The 20,272-nt window shown below is 42.9% G+C and overlaps 1 protein-coding gene across 1 annotated transcript; it reads left to right on the plus strand.

The window, feature by feature from the left end:
• The first annotated feature begins 615 nt into the window (after window positions 1-615).
• Window positions 616-12,727, plus strand: LOC115154579 (PHD finger protein 12). Its single transcript, XM_029700949.1, has 14 exons — window positions 616-776; window positions 1,219-1,398; window positions 1,758-1,939; window positions 3,141-3,213; window positions 4,618-5,168; window positions 8,180-8,312; window positions 8,435-8,599; window positions 8,742-8,900; window positions 9,014-9,815; window positions 9,927-10,073; window positions 10,332-10,430; window positions 10,556-10,638; window positions 10,816-10,954; window positions 11,122-12,727. The coding sequence occupies exons 2-14, from the start codon at window positions 1,333-1,335 to the stop codon at window positions 11,508-11,510; spliced, it is 2,988 nt and encodes a 995-aa protein (XP_029556809.1). The 5' UTR covers window positions 616-776; window positions 1,219-1,332; the 3' UTR covers window positions 11,511-12,727.
• Window positions 12,728-20,272: the final 7,545 nt, after the last annotated feature.

Here is a 20,272-nt window from a genome sequence, read left to right on the forward strand (position 1 = left end):
ATTCCGATTTCTCTCTAACTGTGAGTGAATAGAGGTAAGGAAAATACACTTTAGAAGATTGTTGGGACAGATTATTGAATGTAGGCCCACTTAAATCAAGAGCTCCAGGACTTTTTGGAAATGATCATTTTCACCAATTTAAATAAATCCTCATGAATAAAATTGGTCCATTTCTAATTTATTCCATGATTTCCCTTAATTAAAATTGAAAAGGGCAACACCCTCATGAGGATTCCTAGGAATAGTCAATAGGACGATTGACTGTAATTTATACTGGGCCTAGACTACCCCCTCGTCGGAAGGACAAATAGAAGGATGCAGATTTACTATTGGAACAAGGGAAATTAGGAGTCGTTTGTTTTCTGGCCAGTTACAGTTGCCAAAGTCAATACGCTTGCAATCATTGTTCACCCTAACAGAACAACCAAATTCCTGATATGATTTATGACAATTATTTTCCACGGATGACAATATTTTTATTATGTTCTAGGTTATCTTGTTCTTTGTACCCAAAGCTCAAGCTGCTACCCGAAACGCCCATTTTTGCCTCTACCAAGATGAGAGCGCGGTTGAAGAGCGCATGCTCAAAACGTCGTTCTACGCAAATTTGCGCCAACTCCATGGTGAGGCTGAAGAAAGCAGTATCAGGGGTGATGCTTAGCAAGCTAGCTAGTGTTTCTTCATAACAACAATAACCATTTAGCTTTCTACAGTTTCGGCACTGTTTTTACCCGTATACAAGGACAGTACTTCATCTATTTGCAAGTATATGTCAGGTATGTGAGATACTGTGTTATTTTATAGCCGTATTTAATATGGAAGGGAACAGATATACCTCTGCCTCTATAAACAGCATCATAGCTAACGTTAGCTTCAACCACCGGCGTAGGGACAAGCACCATCATGTACAAAGCTAGGCCTCAGTAGTAAGTCCAAAAGCCAAATATCTGTGGTATTGTACCTTATCTTTTCTCCAATTTGGCAACAAGAGAAGTACTGTTTTGCCTTTTTGCATTACACAGTTGGGACAACGAAGCGGAAGGGAAACTATTAAGGACAACCATGCTAACGTTAGCTAGCTAAGCCAAGGATTTCATGAAGAAAGGACTTCGTCTTTGAACTGAAGGGAGGCTTTGGCTCTTCCTGGGAACAACAGTGTGTTCTCCATTTAACTAACAGTTAGCAAACTAACCAATAGGAACTTGTTTTTTTTTCAAGACATTGTTGTTTGGGAAATAATCTGCTGACAGTGAGGATATCGCCTCTTGTCAGACATTGCTTGAAGTATTCGTTAAACAGAGCTGATTGCTTGCTCACTTCGGCTGTGTTTGAATGTGGGATAAAATGGAGACACCAACGATTGTCTACGATCTTGACACTTCTGGTGGTCTTATGCAGGTAAAGCCTTTACTATTACTATCATGATGAGAAAATAACTATACGTTTTTTGTTCTCTTTTATTTTTGTTTCTAGTAGAAGCTTGCTTGGTAGTTGGTTAGGGCCCAGTGGCAGTGCAACGTTTGTAGCTAGCTCTCTAGCTAACTCTACAGGACGCCATTGCTCTCTTTAGCTAACCTCTGCCAGAAGTCATGTCATCAAAAAGTCTCAAGTCAAACCATTGACTGAAGGTGTTATTTTGTAGCTAGCTCATTAAATTTGGTTTGTTGTTGTGTGGCAGACTTGACACTACAGTAGATACTGTGCAACAATGCAGATAATCAGATGTATCCCTGTACTCGTTTGCTGATACTTTGTAGCAAATACAAGCATTGCTCGCGCCTCCCAAGTCTGAAGATGGAGAAAAAAGAGGTCGGAAACCAGATAAAAACGCACGGAGAGTGGGGAGAGCCACGAATCACGACACCTGTGACAGTTGCAGAGAAGGAGGTGACCTCCTCTGTTGTGATCATTGTCCCGCCGCCTTTCATCTACAGTGCTGGTATGTTTATGATTGATATCTTTCCATTTACAGTAATGACTTCCCAGTGTTCCTACCAACGTGCAAGGCAGCATTTGTGGTTGACTTAACTTTGTTTGAAGCAGTTGACTACTGACAGACTAACTCCTGCTAACTATTGTCAGCTAATCGAATGCACAATAGCTGCCACATTGTGGCGCTGTAGCTCAGTTTTTCAACACTGCGTGTGTATTCTGCCACCCTATTGGTTAGGTCTACATGGTGTGTATTCTGCCACCCTATTGGTTAGGTCTACATGTTAAAACTCTGTAGCTTTGTACTTTTATATAACTACTGTAGCTGTGTTGTTGACCATTTTCTGTACAGAAGACATGTCTGCACTAAATTCTGCACTTAGCTACTGCCATGTTTCAGCTACTTAGCCATGCTTCTCTTCAGTCAAGGAAGACATATTTTTAGCATGCATTTAGCTCATGCTCTAGTCCACACACCACTTACTCCTCTCCTAACAGCCATTTCCAGTATTTAATGAGCTTGCAGATGTTGGCGAGGTTTAGTTGAGCTTTCTGCTGAGGCAATGAGGAGCTCAGGATACCTAACTGTGCAGTGTGCTGCCTCATTGACGGTATAAATAATCATTAACCATGCATGGCATGTGCTTCTGGGACAGTGGGCTGAGCAGACCAGGGCTGCTGCCTGGTGTCATGAAGCACCTACCAGGGCCTTTCTACTCTTAGCCTGGACTACAGTTCGGCAGAGTTTATTTTTTAATTGTTTTGCTTCTAGGATAGTGTTGTCAATGCCCTTGGATTGTTTCCTCAACGGTTTCATAGAGCATGAAAGGTTTTTGCTGAGGAAAGTGAATTGTTCATTTATTACGGTAGTGCTCCTCTCTTTACATCACTGCAGTCGGTCTTTCTTGGAAAGCTTGAATGAATCGATGTTGGTTTTGGACCAACAGCCTTTTCAATAGATTCAACACATACCTTTGCCACGGAACTGTGAGACTGTGCCCAGGGACCTTGGCACTCTGCCCAAAAAGAGCCCTTTGAATTAATTCCCTCTCCCCTGGCTTTCATCAACTACAGGTCTCTAGCATTTCCACATTTATTTCGATGTAGGAAAATAGCCTTAAAGTCATACCTCTGGAACTTGTAAACCAGGTTACATTGTGAGGGCATTGGACGTTATGAATTGCTGATTTGTGTTGAACTCCCTGCAGCAACCCACCCCTGAGTAAGGAGATGCTTCCCCCCGGAGACTGGATGTGTCATCGCTGCATGGTGCGTAGGAAGGTGAGTCAAATCTGTGTTAAAAAATGGGAAGGGATAACCTTTTGTTTGTGAGGTGTTATGTTGACTGTTTCTGTCATTTGGATATGTGACCTACTTTTTGTGTGTATGTACTGACATGTACACTACATGACCAAAAGTATGTGAACACCTGCTCATCGACTTCTCATTCCAATATCATGGAAATAATACGGAGTTGGTCCCCCCTTTGCTGCTATAACAGCCTCTACTCTTCTGGGAAGGCTTTCCAGAAGATGTTGGAACATTGCTGCAGGGACTTGCTTACATTCAGCCACAAGCACAAGTGAGGTCGGGCACTGACGTTGGGCGATTAGGCCTAGCACGCAGTCGGCGTTCCAATTCATCCCAAAGGTGTTCGATGGGGTTGAGGTCAGGGCTCTGTGCAGGCCAGTCATGTTCTTCCACACCAATCTCGGGGGGGAAAAAAACATTTCTGTATGGACCTCGCTTTGTGCACAGGAGCATTGTCATGCTGAAACAGGGAAAAGTCCTTCCCCAAACTTTTTTCAAGACGCTGGAAACACATAATCGTCTAGAATGTCATATGCCATAGCGTTAAGATTTCCCTTCACTGGAACTAACAGGCCTAGGCCAAAAAATTAAACAGCCCCAGACTATAATTCTTCCTCCACCAAACTTTACAGTTGATAGTATGCAGGTAGCGTTCTCCTGGCATCCGCCAAACCCAGATTAGTCCGGACTGCCAGATGGTGAAGCATGATTCATCACTCCAGAGAATGTTTCTACTGCTCCAAAGTCCAATAGTGGTGAGCTTTACACCACTCCAGCCTGCGATTGGCATTGTGCATGGTGAGCTTCGGCTTGTGTGTGGCTGCTCGGCTGCTAAGCCATGGAAACCCATTTAATGACGCTCCCGATGAATAGATCTTGTGCTGGCATTGCTTCCACAGGCAGTTTGGAACTCTGTAGTGAGTGTTGCAACCGAGGACAGATTATTTTTTTATGCGCTTCAGCACCCGGCGGGCCTGTTCTGTGTGCTTGTGTGGCCTACCACTTTGCAGCTGAGCTGTTGTTGCTCCTAGACGTTTCCATTTCACAATAACAGCACATACAGTTGACCAGGACAGAAATTTGACAAACTGACTTTTTTGGAAAGTTGGCATCCTATGACGGTTCTACGTCAAAAGTTACTGAGCTCTTCAGTAAGGCCATTCTACTACCAATGTTTGTCTATGGAGATTGCATGGCGGTGTTAAGTCTTTTTTCTGTAATGTATTTTTTGTTATACGTTGGACCCTAGTAAGACTAGCTGCCGCCATTGGCGTCAGCTGATGGGGATCCTAATAAAAATCAAAATTAGTTTGGTGAGACTGGTTTAATCAGGGCTGTTCAGACTGTTAACACATTGTGTTTCTTGTGTCATAGAAGCGGGAGCTAAAGAAGGAGCAGATGAATGGTCTGCTGGACCGCCAGCTGTCTAAGCAGTCTCCCTCTCCTGCAGTAGAGTTAGAGCTGGCCCCAGGCACCCTGAGGCTGGACCCCACGGCAGCAGTAGGAGGCACCACAGGCCTGAGAGCTGCAGCTGTGGCCCAGGTCCGTCTCCTGGAGAGGAGGCCCAACAGTAGACCCAACACCCCAACCTCCACCGCCTCCACAGACACCGCCACGCCCTCGGAGCAGAACGACATGGATGATGACATGCTAGACGTGGAGGACGACTCCCAGGGCTCTGAGCCCGAGAGCTCCACCCCACACCTCAAGAGGCCCTTTGACCTTCTGGTAGCAGCAGCCATGGAGAGGAACCCCACGCAGTTCCAGCTCCCCAATGAGCTCACCTGCACAACTGCACTTCCAGGAACCAGTAAAAAAAGGAGGAGAGATGAGATGACAGGGAAGAATGTGAAGCGACTGCAGCATGAGCTGGACCACAACGGGCTGGTCCCACTACCGGTGAAGGTCTGCTATCCCTGTGGCAGGTACGGACAACAGAAAGACCAGTCTTTTAATAACCAAATATCAGTGTCTTTCTTTTAATAAACCAAATGTTTTTGTGTAGGCTAACTGGGATTTTTTTGGCACCAGATGTTACATACATTACTAGGCTTAGAGAACAAATCCGGAAAGGAGATACGTTATCCAGTTATATGCAGATCACACATTATTTCACAGTTGTTTTGACGCTCATGAAAAAGGCATAGAAATGATTGCATGGTTTACTATGAAAATATACAATATACTACTGTTGGGCGGTATTAACGTTTTCATACATCATACCGTTTCTGTACCGTACATGTGTATACCGTATTACCGTAAGTGTACACAAGGGGCGCTATATACATGTATATACAGGGCATTCAGAAGTTCTGACCTTTTGCCCAAAAAAACTTACGTTATAGCCTTATTCTAAAATTGATTCAATCGTTTTTTCCCCCTCATCAATTTACACACAATACCCCATAATGACAAAGCAAAAACGGGCTTAGACATTTTTGAAAATGTATACATAATAAACAACTGAAATATCACATTTTAAATAAGTATTCAGACCCTTTACTCCGTACTTTGTTGAAGCACCTTTGGCAGTGGTTACAGCCTCGAGTCTTCTTGGGTATGATGCTACAAGCTTGGTACACCTGTATTTGGGGAGTTTCTCCCATTCTTCTCTGCAGATCCTTTCAAGCTCTGTTAGGTTGGATGGGGAGTGTCGCTGTACAGCTATTTTCATGTCTCTCCAGAGATGTTTGATCGGGTTCAAGTCTGGGCTCTGGCTGGGCCACTCAAGGACATTCAGAGACTTGTCCTGAAGCCACTCCTGCTTTGTCTTGGCTGTGTGCTTAGGGTTGTTGTCCTGTTGGAAGGTGAACCTTTGCCCCAGTTTGAGGTCCAGAGCACTCTTCATCAATGATCTCTCTATACTTTGCTCCGTTCATATTTCCCTTGATCCTGACTAGTTTCCCAGTCCCTGCCGCTGAAAAACATCCCCACAGCATGATGCTTCCTCTACCATGCTTCACTGTAGGGATGGTGCCAGGTTTCCTCCAGACGTGACACTTGGCCTTCAGGCCAAAAAAATTCAATCTTGGTTTCATCAGACCAGGTGCCTTTTAGCAAATTTCAAGCGGGCTGTCATGTGCCTTTTACTAAATAGTGGCTTCTGTCTGGCCATTACCATAAAGGCCCTATTGGTGGAGTGTTACAGAGCTGGTTGTCCTTCTCGAAGGTACTCTCATCTCCACAGAGGAACTCTGGAGCTCTGTCAGAGTGACCATTGGGTTCTTGGTCACCTCCCTGACCAAGGTCCTTGATTAATGGAAACAGGATGCACCTGAGCTCAATTTAGTCTCATAACAAAGGGTCTGAATACTTATGTAAATAAGGTATTACTGTTTTTTTCTATTTTTAATAAATTGCCAAACATTTCTAAACACTTGTTTTCTCTTTGTCATTATGGGGTGTTGTGTGTAGATTGAGAAATGTTTTATTTAATCCATTTTAGAATAGTGCTATAACTTAACAAAATGTGGAGTAAGTCAACTGGTCTGAATACTTTCTGAATGTGTTTGAGGTGGGGGGTTTTTTCTGGTGAGATTTTTTTTCTTTTTTAAACTGCCTGACTGACAGACCCTTTTATTTTTGTATATTCTTTAGAGGGGTTGTAGAGTTTGTCCTGACTTTCTTTTTTTTCAGCGAGGCACCAAAATGTTCTGTAGTTTTGTTTTTATGTGTTATTTACCACACTCTAGAGTGCCTCTATGAGCTGGCATCAGAGCCTTGGCTATGTCAGGAATACCACAGAATGCACAGCCACATGGCTGGCCAGAGAGACAGGGGAATTCAAACTATCTCACTGAGCATTTTATATATTCTGGAATGATGGGGCCTGGCTTAGGGTCTCTGCCACAGACAGTCACTCTGCCAGGATTCCAGACAGTAACCACGTTTCCATCCACAGTTTTCATGCAAGTAAAGCCATACCGTATAAAATAAAAATCACGGCAGCTGTGATTGAAACAGGAAGTTTTGGTATAATTTTATAAATGCCAAGAGAATTTGTTAATTTGACATAGTGGGCCATTTTTTTTATTGTCTGTAAAATGTATTATGTGAGAAATGGTGGTGGAAATGCCTTTATGCTCAAATACTGACATCGAAGCAAACGAGTCGCCACAATGATATGGTTTGTGTGATCCTCCCACTACGACTCAGGAAACCATGCAGTTTATTAGTCTAGGCTACATATGAATGAAGTTGTGATGAACTTCACAGGGTGTTGAAAGTGCATGTTATGAGCTTGATGCTCCTTTCCAATAAATATCAAGGTGACATTATGCTGGTGACATGATCATCGATGCTTGACTGCCATTTGACAAGTCCACATTTTCTCGCTCTTAACGATAATGATCTGGTCATGTTGACTAGCTACCCACACTGTATCTGTCGGCTAGAGCACATGTGCCAAGTCTAGAGTAGGCACATTTTGCTATTTTAATGCAACAGTTTCTGTGACCCAACTATCAGTAGAATTGAAAATGCGATGGAAACACATTGACCTTTTGTTGATTTTTATTTGGTACATGAAAATGTACGCACACAAAATGGGATTTTCCGCTTATGTCATCACGCGCTGATTTTTATCTGCAACAAGTCAGTTTGGTGGAAACCCCACTGCAGGGAAAATGTACATATTTTCTTTATGCATATTTTAGAATATTCGCATGAACGACATGGATGATGACCATGCTAGACGTGGAGGACGACTCCCAGGGCTCGGAGCCCGAGAGCTCCACCTCACACTCCACGCCATTTGGATGGAAACCTAGCTAGTGTGGGTTGGAAATCCATTTGTCTCTGGCCCTCAAGTGACCCCCTCTTTCCACTGAACTATTAGAGCAGACTACCCCTAGCTCTATTTTGAGGATATTTAGCAGTTTATTTGTTTCAGTCATAAATCTAACCTGTGTTTTTGTGAATCTCCTCTGTGTTGTAGGAGCTGCAGGTTGGCACCATTAATCCAGTGTGACTATTGCCCCCTCCTGTTCCACATGGACTGTCTGGACCCCCCTCTTACTGCCATGCCTGTGGGCAAGTGGATGTGTCCCAATCACATAGAACACATGGTGGTAAGTAAGCTAAAGCCTGTACTGACAGCTTTTTAATTTTTTATGGTCACACACATCTACGTATTGAAAACGTGTTGATGATGTTTTAATGGTATTGACCTGATTGTGCCCCTCTCTCCCAGCTGAAGCAGAGGAGCCTGCCGTTGAGCGGTCGCTGCCAGCTGTTTGACCAGTTTCAGGACAGGATGTCCCAGCATGCCGTCAAGGTGGACTTCCTGCAGCGGGTGCATCGTCTCAACACCCCCGTCCGCCGAGGAGCCCACACACAGCTGAAGAAAACCCTCAAGGTCAGCCTGCTAGTCCCTGTACTACTACTGTGGGTTACAACAGTGCTTCCTCTGTCAGATGAGGTGACATGTAACACACCATTCTGCTCACTGTTGTCACATCTTGTAACTAGACCCATCGTGTGTGTGTGTCTCTCGACAGGTCCCTGATTCTATAAAGTCCCAGTACAAGTGTCCCCCGGCCATGATTGCCCCGGCAGGGATCCGCAATGGGGAGCTGGTCTGTAACAGCAGTTCAGAACCCCCTCAGCAGCACTTTACACCCTCTCAGCACTTAACCAGTGAGGATGAGCAACAGGAGGTAGGTAACTGGCGTGTTACCCAGCAGTGATATACAATGTCTCATGAGAGTAAACAAATCCCACATCTTTAATACTGATTGAATGTGTTTTGTTTCCCTGTGTTGTCTCCTAGTGGCTCAGAGACGTCATCACACTCCAGTGCAGCATAGTGAGACATCTGTCAGCCAAGCAGAAGCTGTCGTCCGAATGGGACTCTGGGAAAACTGACAAGGCCGACATCAAACCCTGTGTCACAGCAGAGGAGGGCAGTGCTGTGTGCACTTCTAACCGGACAGAGTCGCCAGCCTCCAAGCCTAAAGCTGACAGTGCAGCAGTTTGCCCCCAGGGGGTGCCTGCACTCAATGAAGGGACGTGTAGCATGTGTACAGAGAAGCCTTGTCACAACTGTGGGCCCAGTAATGTTAACGGTCCCCTGGAGGAGCAGCTGACTTGGACCAATGGGAGTCCAGAGGCCTGCAGACAGGACAACCTCCACAAGCTGAGAGAGCCCTCAGGTCCTGATAGGCCTGTTCCTCAGACACCAGCAGCTTCCAGCCCGGAGTTACCCAACCACACTGGTGAAGCTGTGGTCAAGACCGAGAACACCCTCTTAAGACCCTGTGAAGGGACGGCCTCCTCATCCACCAGTCCCTTCAAACCAGACCTCAGAGGCCCCTCTCCACCTCACAGACCCTCCCCAGGCACACAGGGCCCTGCTCTAACCAGTAGCAGCAGCACCGTGGGGTCCTGTGCCCTCACTCCACCCAGAGCACCATACCAGATCAAGGGGATGACCAAGCTGGGCTCCACCCCACCAGCAGATGGGATAGTCAGTCGTGATGCTGTGACCACCAGGAGCGGTTCTCTGCTCCCCAGCTCTTTCTCTATGGGAGACCTGTCCAGCCGTCTGAAGGCTGTGGCAGACTGCCACGGTGGTAAGTCTCACCTGATTTGAATAAGACACATTTTAGATCGGTGAGGAAAAGTTGGATCCACACTAACTGAATTCACTCTCTTTTTGCTAACAACACGATTATTTTCCACAGAGATTCAGATGAGTAGTCTGGATGAGAAGTTCATTGAACTCCTGGCCTGGCAGAGGATCCAGCAGCTGTTTGGCCCTAAAGCTCCTTCCCCTCCACAGAGCAGCTGTATCACCCTACCTCCTGTTCCACAACCCCAGCCTACAGAAGGTAAGAAAACCTTGTTCATTATTAACACCATTTTGTATTCCCTATATTTCTACCTCACTGACTCACTGTCCATTCCCTCACTAACCTTACCATCTTCACTCCTATTATTCTGTCCATTTATATTGATGTCCATTACTTCTATCCCCCTTTCATGTTTGTAAAATCATCCCTTAATTAGTTTATCCTTTATTGTTACATTTGACTGCTCTGTATATTGCAGCATTGTGAGGAAGAGAATGTGTTGTTTTTCTTTCTCAGCACAAAACAAGGATATCCAGGCCAGGGCTGTGTTTTATCCTTTGACTGGGAAAGGAGGAGCTGTCCGTATGTGCTACAGAAGCCTGTACATAGGAACTGGTAAGATTCACTCCAAATCCCAAATAACACAACATGACCCAATATCAGGACCTTCTATTCATGTAAAGGTGTCTTCCATCCCTGGCAGATTTTGCTGACTTGAGGTTATGTCTTGTTATTTGCAGGTGCGGACATGGACGTGTGCCTTACAAACTATGGTCATTGTAATTACGTTTCAGGAAAACATGCCTGCATCTTCTATGATGAGGTGAGTGGGTCATTTCACATTCAAACATGTACTTGGTTTTGGAATACATTTTACAATAAGTTGTGAACTGTGAATAAATACATTTGATATCTATTTTTTTCTTGCTTCGAGGATTCGTTTTAGAAGCTGCTCTGTGAATTAAAAATGTCATTCTGTTACTGCTCTTGCCTTGATCAGAACACCAAGCAGTATGAGCTCCTCAACTACAGTGAACATGGGACAACGGTGGACAATGTGCTGTATTCCTGTGACTTCTCTGAGAAGACTGGGCCCAGCCCCTCCAGCAGCCTGGTCTCCAAAGTGCAGAACATTATCAGTGAGTGGAGCTCCTCTCATGGCCTCCTATAGAAACAGGAAGGAATGAACATTTACCTGATAAAGGACCATGCTCTGACATGATGCCATGTTTCCTAATGTTGTTAAAGCAGAGGCAGGTGATGGTGTTCAAAGGTCTGAGTGTTTTGTAATGCTTGTAACCCGCAGAGCGCTGCAAGAGGAGGAAGCAGGAAGAGGAAGGGGCAGGGGAGCCCATGGTGCTAGAGGAGGGTGTGATGAGTCAGTGTCAGGTGACTCCTTCTAGCCCCTGCTGCGACTGCAAGGCCAGCAGCTCCAGTCTGATCGGGGGCAGTGGGGCAGGCTGGGAGGGCACTGCCCTGCTCCACCACGGCAGCTTCGTCAAGCTGGGCTGCATGCAGTTTGTCTTCAGTATTACAGAGTTTGCCTGCAAACAGCCCAAAGAGGAAACCCTTAACAACCCAACTACCACCACTGCCACCCCCCAGTGCCAGGAGGGAACAGAACCCTCTGACAAGCACACGTCCACCTCCCAGCGCCACCAAGTGCCAGTGCTGCACCCTAACCCTGTCCCCTAGCCCAATCATGTCCCCTCAGCAACAAGAACCAGCCTCAGCAGCTATACTTGTATACTGCATCAAAAAAAGAGAGCTTTTTTGATGTTCATACATTTGCATGAAATGAAGTATTTTTCAGTCTCAGATTTTGTGGGCAAGTTGCACATACAATTTGTATTGTTATTTTTTGTAACTGGACAATTTTCTGAAAGTTTTTGAATTGGCTTTCAAAAAGGGGATGGTTTAACGTTGCCATTATGTGAAGAAATGTAAACATCACCAGGTTTCCAGCATACTTGTAAAGAACTCCAATCATTCTATTTTTGCCAGTAATGATGGCATAACTTTTTTTTTCTCTGAAAATGCAACTTTTATTTACTTTTTATAATTTTAGTTTGTGTACTGTATCTGAAAATGTAGTAGCACTATATTCAAACGTACGTGTACACATCCATGCTTATACATACATGTTGTTTACATGGTTGTGTGTGTTGAAATGCACACACACAAAATATACATGATTAAGAATAATTTTAACATAGAACAAGGGAAGCATAGGATTCTGTATGCAAACTTCAATTATGGCCATTTTGGCTTTTAAATCTTTCCAGTGCTTTATGTGAATTTTGTGCAGTAGTTTTCAAAAGTTTTAGTCCAGTTTTTTTCAATAGTGTCTGTTTTTAGAAGTAATTCATCTGAACTTTGTCATGTACTCTGTAAATACAAAGCAACTTTGACTTGGTTTCTTGTCTGTCATAGTCACTGTAAATACCTAAAGATTTTTAAGCGTCAGTGAACACCGTGGCTTCTGTCATTTCATTCGTTGCTAACAACCAATTGGGCGATTCCATGCCAGCATAGCCCGAAAATATTTTTGGTATCCGATTGTTCTAGCAATTCTCACATTGGGAGGAAGGATGTTTGACATGTTTTTTACATTTTGTATCACAAACTTTTTTTTTATCATGAAAGTGGCCATTTTAGGCCCTTTTTAGACCTATACATTCCTTCTGTAAGACCTGATGTGTGAACTGTACATAATAGACATCTTGTCATTATACTCCTCATAGTGTAACTCTATTATATGGAATACAGTGGGTATCACATTTTTGTTGCATTACAAAGTAGGATTGAAATGGGTTTAATTGTATTTTTTTTTGGTCATTGATCTACACGAGATGCTTCATGTCAGTGAACATAAAATTCTACAAATTAATAAATGAAATAACTAAAATATAGTTGTTGCATCAGTATTCATCCCCTTTTGTGTAGGCAAGCATAAATTAGTTCAGGAGTACATTTTGGCTTAACAAGTTACATGGGCTCACTGTGAAATAATAGGGGTTGACATGATTTTTGAATGACTACCCCTTCCTCTATCCCCCATGCAAGGTCCTTCAGTCAAGTGTTGAATTTCAACTACACCGACCAGGGAGCTTTTCAAGAGCCTCAAAGAAGGGCAGTGATTGATAGATGGGTAGCAATAACAAATCAAACATTGAATATCTCTTTAAAGAGAGAATTTTATATTAAAAAAAAAAGTACTGTAGCACTCAAGCCAAAAGTGGTCCCTGAACTAGTCACATGCAGATATGTGTACCATGTCACTGCACTCTTTCCCGCTCTGCTGGGTGCTTCTTGCTAGCTGCCATTCAAATGGTAAGGGGGCGAAACTAGAATTGCTAGGGGGCTGGCCGAGGTGGGGGAAAATGTTGTAGCACAGCTTCCAGAAAACAGTCTCTTTCAAACTAGGGATTTCATGGCTAATTGAGGTAAGACTCCTTCTGGTCATCAATTATGCATGTATGACCTACACATTGACACCAGCCCAAAGTGGGAGGTTTAAAAAATACTAGTTGCCAAAGTTCTGGAGCATGTCTGTAAGCATGGTGAAGATGTATTAAACCACCCAGACACATCAAAGATACAGTTGTCCTTCTGAACTGAGCTGCAGGACAGGAACGAAACTGCTCAGGGATGTCAACATGAGGCCATTGGTGATTTTAAAACAGCTACAGAGTCCAATGGCTGTGATGGGAGAAAACTGATATGGATCCACAGCATTGTAGTGACTACAGTGATGACCTAAATGACAGAGTGAAAAGAAGTATAAAAATATTCCAAACCATGCATCCTGCATGCACCAAAGCACTAAAGTAATACTGCAAAGGAATACACTTTTTGGCCTAAATGCAAGCCTTATGTTTGGGGCAAATCCAATACACCACTGAATAACTGCCTCTTTATTTTCAAACGTGGTGGCTGCATCATGGTATGGGTGTGCTTGACATTGGCAAAGACTGGGGAGTTTTTCAGGAAAAGAAAAGAGATGGCGTTAAGCACAGGCTAAATCCTAGAGGAAACCCCTCTTCAGTCTGGGACACAGGGAGGGGAATTCACATTTCAGCAGAACAATAACCTACAACACAAGGCCAAATCTTAACTGGAGTTGCTTACCAACTTAGAAGACAATGTTTGGAGTGGTTAAGTTACAGTTTTGACTTAAATCTGCTTGAAAATCTATGGCAAGACTTGAAAATGGCTGTCTAGCTATGAACTCCAACACCTGGACAGAGCTTGAATTTTGAAAAGAATAATGGGTAAATATTGCACAATCCAGGGGTGCAAAGCTCTTAGAGACTTTCAGCTGTAATTGCTGCCAAAGGTCATTCTAACATGTATTGACTAAGGGGGGTGAATACTAATCTAATCAAGGAATATTAGTGTTTTATGTTTAAAATGTTTGATCTTTTATTCCACTTTGACATTACAGACTATTTTGTGTAGACCATTGATTAAGAAAATGACAATTAAATCCATTTTAATCCCACTTTGTAACAATAAAATGTGAAGAAATCCTAGGGGGGGTGAATACTTAAGATATTGATACCCACTGTATATCTACCTTCTGAAATACACATTTCCACAATTTATTAAACATAAAAAATATTACTAGGAATATCTTAAAAGTACCCCTTTTGATTTAGTTAATTTCAAGACATTGGTTGGAACAATATACTAGTCTACAAGCACATCACATTTCTAGAGTGGGCTCTCCACTAATTCTGATGAGCGCCACCAGCTCAATGAATGGCAAAATGGATCTGTGATTGGATAATGACCTATAATGTCAATTTCTATGTTTAAAATGGGTCATATATCTTAAAGGTACCAGAGAGCCACTCTGGAAATGTTATGTGTTTGAAGAGCATATTGTTACAATCAATGTCAAGAAAAAATAAGCCAAATCAACAAAGGTAATTTTTAGATATTCATATTCATATTTTTTATGTTGAATAAATGAATGTGTAAACTATCGAAATAAAGTTGCACACTCCATATATAAACTCCCAGTAATGTATTTGTTATTTGCCAACGTTTTGGCATCACAGCCTTCTTCAGGGTCATAAATGAATGTGGGAAAAATGTATTTCAGAATCTTGACATACTACATTTTTGAGAGCACACTTTAAGGAGTATGACACCAAGATGTTGTCTGTATCATGGATCATAAGTTCTTACAGGAGGCATGTATAGTATTAAAAAGGGCCTAAAATTGCCACTTTAATCATGACTTTCTCAAAAATGGGTTGTGCTACAAATGTAAAAAGCATTTAAAAAATCCTTCCTCCCAATGAAGTTTCTATATGAGAAGTTTACAATCTCCCCTAAATGGGTTAACCCTATTGGTGCAGTGGTTAGCAAACTTGCCTATGGGATGAGAGACCTGCAACATTGCACGTTGCTACACTGGTGTCAGCAGTGAGATGGGATGTTGCCTGTTAGGCCATCACAGAGGCATGTACAGTACATGTGAGGGACTTGGTAAAGTTATTAGTGGGGACATGCTCTCACAAATGGAGGGCGATAGTGTTGCAACCTTTAAGGCTTGGGAGACCGGGGTTCGAGACCCAAAAGGGGCATTGCACTGTCGCTTTTTCGGCGCAATACAGTTACAGTGTGCCTTTGAGCTCAATGAACTACAGTGGAATTCCAATATATTTATCTATTGCGCCCAGGTTCATTGCGCAATAGATAAATATATTTGAATTCCACTGTAGTTCATTCTTATGCACAGAGAAAGATAGTACATACAGTACGAAAATGTTCACACTGCTTTTTGTCGACGCTAGACTCGTCGCAAGTTATGTACTTCTAAATTGGTATCTCAATCTACCAAGATGAAAAAGCTCTGCCAAATTGCATGAAAAAACTGTAATCGTGACTGGTGAGTTGGTTCGTTATAAAACAAGTTGTGACACTTGAGGTGAGCAATTATTTTGCATCATCATGTACAGTCAGTTAGTAACCGATCTAATGTTATGTACCGTTATTATTGGTGGTAACATGAGACTGATTCTACATGACTTTACGCAATACATTTTCTTGGAATGTAATTTATTGTACATTATTATATATTTTGCAATGGACATGAACTTGAGATCTGTGTTGGTGTGTCCTCTCCAGGATCTAACATTGGCATTGGGAAAACGACAGCATTAGATCTGGGCAGGAGAGGTGCGAGGGTTATTAGCCTGTCGAGATAAGCAGAGGGTAGAAGCTGCCATCAGTGACATAAGAGAGGTGTCAGAATCAATATTCATTGATATGTCTCGCATGACACTGTCTGGTGAATGAGGATGGCGCAAGTGGATCATACATGGATGATATTACTGTAATTCCATATCACTCAGTCATGTTCACATTTCCTCACACATTGTTTGTCCCTCTCATTCACATTTGACAGATAGATAGTTGTGCTCTGGTCACTTTAGCTGATCCATCTTTAAGCTTCACCATGTCAGATTATTATTTTTTTTTAATTAAAATTATTTGTTAGCAACTCCCCTACCGGCTCAGGGGCAAAGGTCAAGAGCCATGCATCCTCCAAAACGCAACCCTGCCAAGCCGCTTCTTGACACACTGCTCGCTCAACCCGGAAGCTAGTCGCAGCAATGTGTCAGAGGAAACACCATCCAGCTGGCAACCAGAGTTAGTTTGCAGGTGCCCGGCCTGCCACAAGGAGTCACTAGAGCATGATGGGAAAAGGAAATGCCAGCCGGCCAAACCCTCCACTAACCCGGACAACACTGGGCCAATTGTGCACCACATCATGGGTCTCCTGGTCACAGCCAGCTCTGACACAGCCTGGTATCGAACCCGGGTCTGTAGTGACGCCTCAAGCACTGCGATGCAGTGCCTTAGACAGCTGCGCCACTCGGGAGGTCATGTCAGAAAGTCATTGACAGTTTATTAGACTCTATTAAGTGAGGGACACACAGAGCATCTGACTGGTCCTTCTTTTCTCTCAGGAGACTGGTAACAATGAGGTTGTGTTCATGGAGCTGGACCTTCGAATCCTCCAGTCTGTGCGATCCTTTTCTGAGAGCTTCCTGAGGTCTGAATCTAGACTAGATATTCTTATCGACAACACCGGTGAGTCATGTATTGCTCTGGGTCCGGTTTTGAGTGTGATATTTGTTTCACATAGCATTATATTGAACAACTGATATTGCTGCATGTTGCATCCTCCCTCGAGCAGAGCAAATGTCAATGGATAATATGGCTGGTTGGTTTCTTAATAAATATACACTGAGTGTACAAAACATTAAGAACACCTTCTCTTTCCTTGACACTGACCAGGTGAATCTAGGGGAAAACATTGATCCCTTATTGATGTCAATTGTTAAATCCACTTCAATCAGTGTAGATCAGTGGTTCCCAAACTTATTATAGTCCCGTACCCCTTCAAACATTCAACCTCCAGCTGTGTACCCCCTCTAGCACCAGGGTCAGCGCACTCTCAAATATCATTGTAAGCCTGCCACACACACACTATACGATACATTTATTAAATATAAGATTGAGTGTGAGTTTTTGTCACAACCCAGCTCGTGGTCCAGAGCACAAATAATAATATAATAATCAATAATTTTGCTCTCTATTTAACCATCTTACATATAAAAACGTATTTGTTCATCGAAAATTTGGAATAACTCACCACAGGTTGATGAGAAGGGTGTGCTTGAAAGGAAGCACATAACTCTGCAATGTTGGGTTGTATTGGAGAGAGTCTCAGTCTTAAATAATTTCCCACACACAGTCTGTATTTAGTTGTCATGCTAGTGAGGGCCGAGAATCCACTCTCACATAGGTACGTGGTTGCAAAGGGCATCAGTGTCTTAACAGCACAATTTGCCAAGGCATAATATTCTGAGCGCAGCCCAATCCAGAAATCTGGCAGTGGCTTCTGATTAAACTCAATTTTAACAGAACCGCTTGTTGCAATTTCGATGAGGCTCTCTTGTTCAGATATCGGTAAGTGAACTGGAGGCAGGGCATGAAAGAGATAACGAATCCAGTTGTTTGTGTCATCCGTTTTGGGAAAATACCTGCATAATTATGCACCCAACTCACTCAGGTGCTTCGCTATATCACATTTGACATTGTCTGTAAGCTTGAGTTCATTTGCACACAAAAAATCATACAATGATGGAAAGACGGGTGTGTTGTCCTTGTTAATGCAGACAGAGAAGAGCTCCAACTTCTTAATCATGGCCTCAGTTTTGTCCCGCACATTGAATATAGTTGTGGAGAGTCCCTGTAATCCTATCTAATCCTAGATTCAGATCATTCAAGCGAGAAAAAACATCACTCAGATAGGCCAGTCGGGTGAGAAACTCGTCATCATGCAAGCGGTCAGACAAGTGAAAAATGATGGTCAGTAAAGAAAACTTTAAGCTCGTCTCTCAATTTAAAAATCCTTGTCAATACTTTGCCCCTTGATAACCAGCGCACTTCTGTATGCTGTAAAAGCGTTACATGGTCGTTGCCCATATCATTGCATAGTGCAGAAAATACATGAGAGTTCAGGGGCCTTGCTTTAACAAAGTTAACCATTTTCACTGTAGTGTCCAAAACGTCTTTCAAGCTGTCAGGCATTACCTTGGCAGCAAGAGCCTCTCGGTAGATGCTGCAGTGTACCCAAGTGGCGTCAGGAGCAACTGCTTGCACGTGCGTTACCACTCCACTATGTCTCCCTGTCATGGCATCAGTATAGATAACAAAATGAGTAGCAGCTACGTTTGGCTACATACGGACCGTTAGTGGAATTCCCGCGAGAGAGTAACGGTTAATGTGATTGGATGTTAATTATTTGACTAAGCTACCTGTATTTGACATTTGTTGTTTATTCGCTGAACACTAGATGGTTTAATTTAATTTTTTTGGCAGTGAAACGAGGCTACTCAGGTGAGAAAAAAAACTCACCCAAACGGATAGCCCCGTTGGAAAATATAAATGGACTGTTTGAAAATTTGAAGAATTCAAAAATATATATATAAAAAATGTGATTTTATTTGGTGTACCCCGACGGCATTGCTCGTACCCGGGGGAATGACTGGATCGCACAAACGTCACCTGTTACAGCCTGCACCCAGGTCAATGCTTCAACACTTTTTAGCATCTAAGCAATCCCGCCTGGTGTGTCAGGGCTCTACGGTGCTACCAAACAGTACATATTTGGCTTTTGTAGAATTGCTCAGAAAGTGACTTTTTGGACCTGAATGCCAAAACATTCAAGAGATAAAAGTTCTGAAAATTGACCTATTTGGCATACCCCACCATATCATGGGACATCGGTCTTCATCATTGTAAAAATATTACAATTGAGATTGATATTATTTAAAAGCTTACAAACAGGGTTGTCAAAATATTTGTTAATTTCCTGAAAAAAACTTAAATAAAGATGTAATTTTTTAAACGTCAACTATCTAAAAACGCATTGTCGCTTGGACCCTATTTTACGTTGACTGAGGTTTTTGTGTTGTGCCCGCCCTCGGTTGGGCACACACTATAAGGGCACAAGGCGAGACCCAGATGCAGACACAGGAGGAAGATGGTTAGGGTTAGAGTCCAAGATGTTAATTAACAATCCAAAAGGGGTAGGCAAGAGAATGGTTGTGAACAGGCAAAAGGTCAAAACCAGTTCAGAGTTCCAGAGGTACAGAATGTCAGGCAGGCTCAAGGTCAGGGCAGGCAGAATGGTCAGGCAGGCGGAATGGTCAGGCAGGCGGAATGGTCAGGCAGGTGGGAATGGAGTCCAGAAAAACAGGCAAAAGTCAAAACCGGGAGGACTAGTAAATGAGAATAGAAACGCAGGCGCATGGGAAAAACATGCTGGTTGACATGAACATACAAGACGAACTGGCACAGAGAGCCAGGAAACACAGGGATAAATACACTGGGGAAAATAAGCGACACCTGGAGGGGGTGGAGATGATCACAAGGACAGGTGAAACAGATCAGGGCGTGACACACACGGGTTGAATCAACATTGTTTCCACGTTATTTCAATTAAATGACATTGAACCAACCTGGAATAGACGTTGAATTGACATCTGTGCCCAGTGGACATGCTCTTAAATAGAGAGGGGGTGTCATGTTTTGGCTGATACATGTGCTAAAATGGGAATCAAATGGAAATGTCAACTTTCAAATGGTACCACAAAGATGGTTGGAGGTCCACAAATCAGGGAATGTTTATTGAATGAGAATATCTGTTGTTTGAATTAATTATATTTCAATGATTGAAATGACACCCACCCTGTATTCAATAGCATGTTGTGTCTCAACCAATGGCAGGCACAATACAAACACCTTAGATGATGTAAAGTAGGGTCTAAACTACAACATATGCAAATATGAAAAAAAGTTCTGAGTTTACAGGTTTTTAGATCATTTAATGTTAAAGGTAAAAAAAAATATGAAATGTCAATGTTTCA

This window comes from Salmo trutta, chromosome 19 (assembly GCF_901001165.1).
Source record: "Salmo trutta chromosome 19, fSalTru1.1, whole genome shotgun sequence".
In the NCBI taxonomy this organism is placed as follows: Eukaryota; Metazoa; Chordata; class Actinopteri; order Salmoniformes; family Salmonidae; genus Salmo; species Salmo trutta.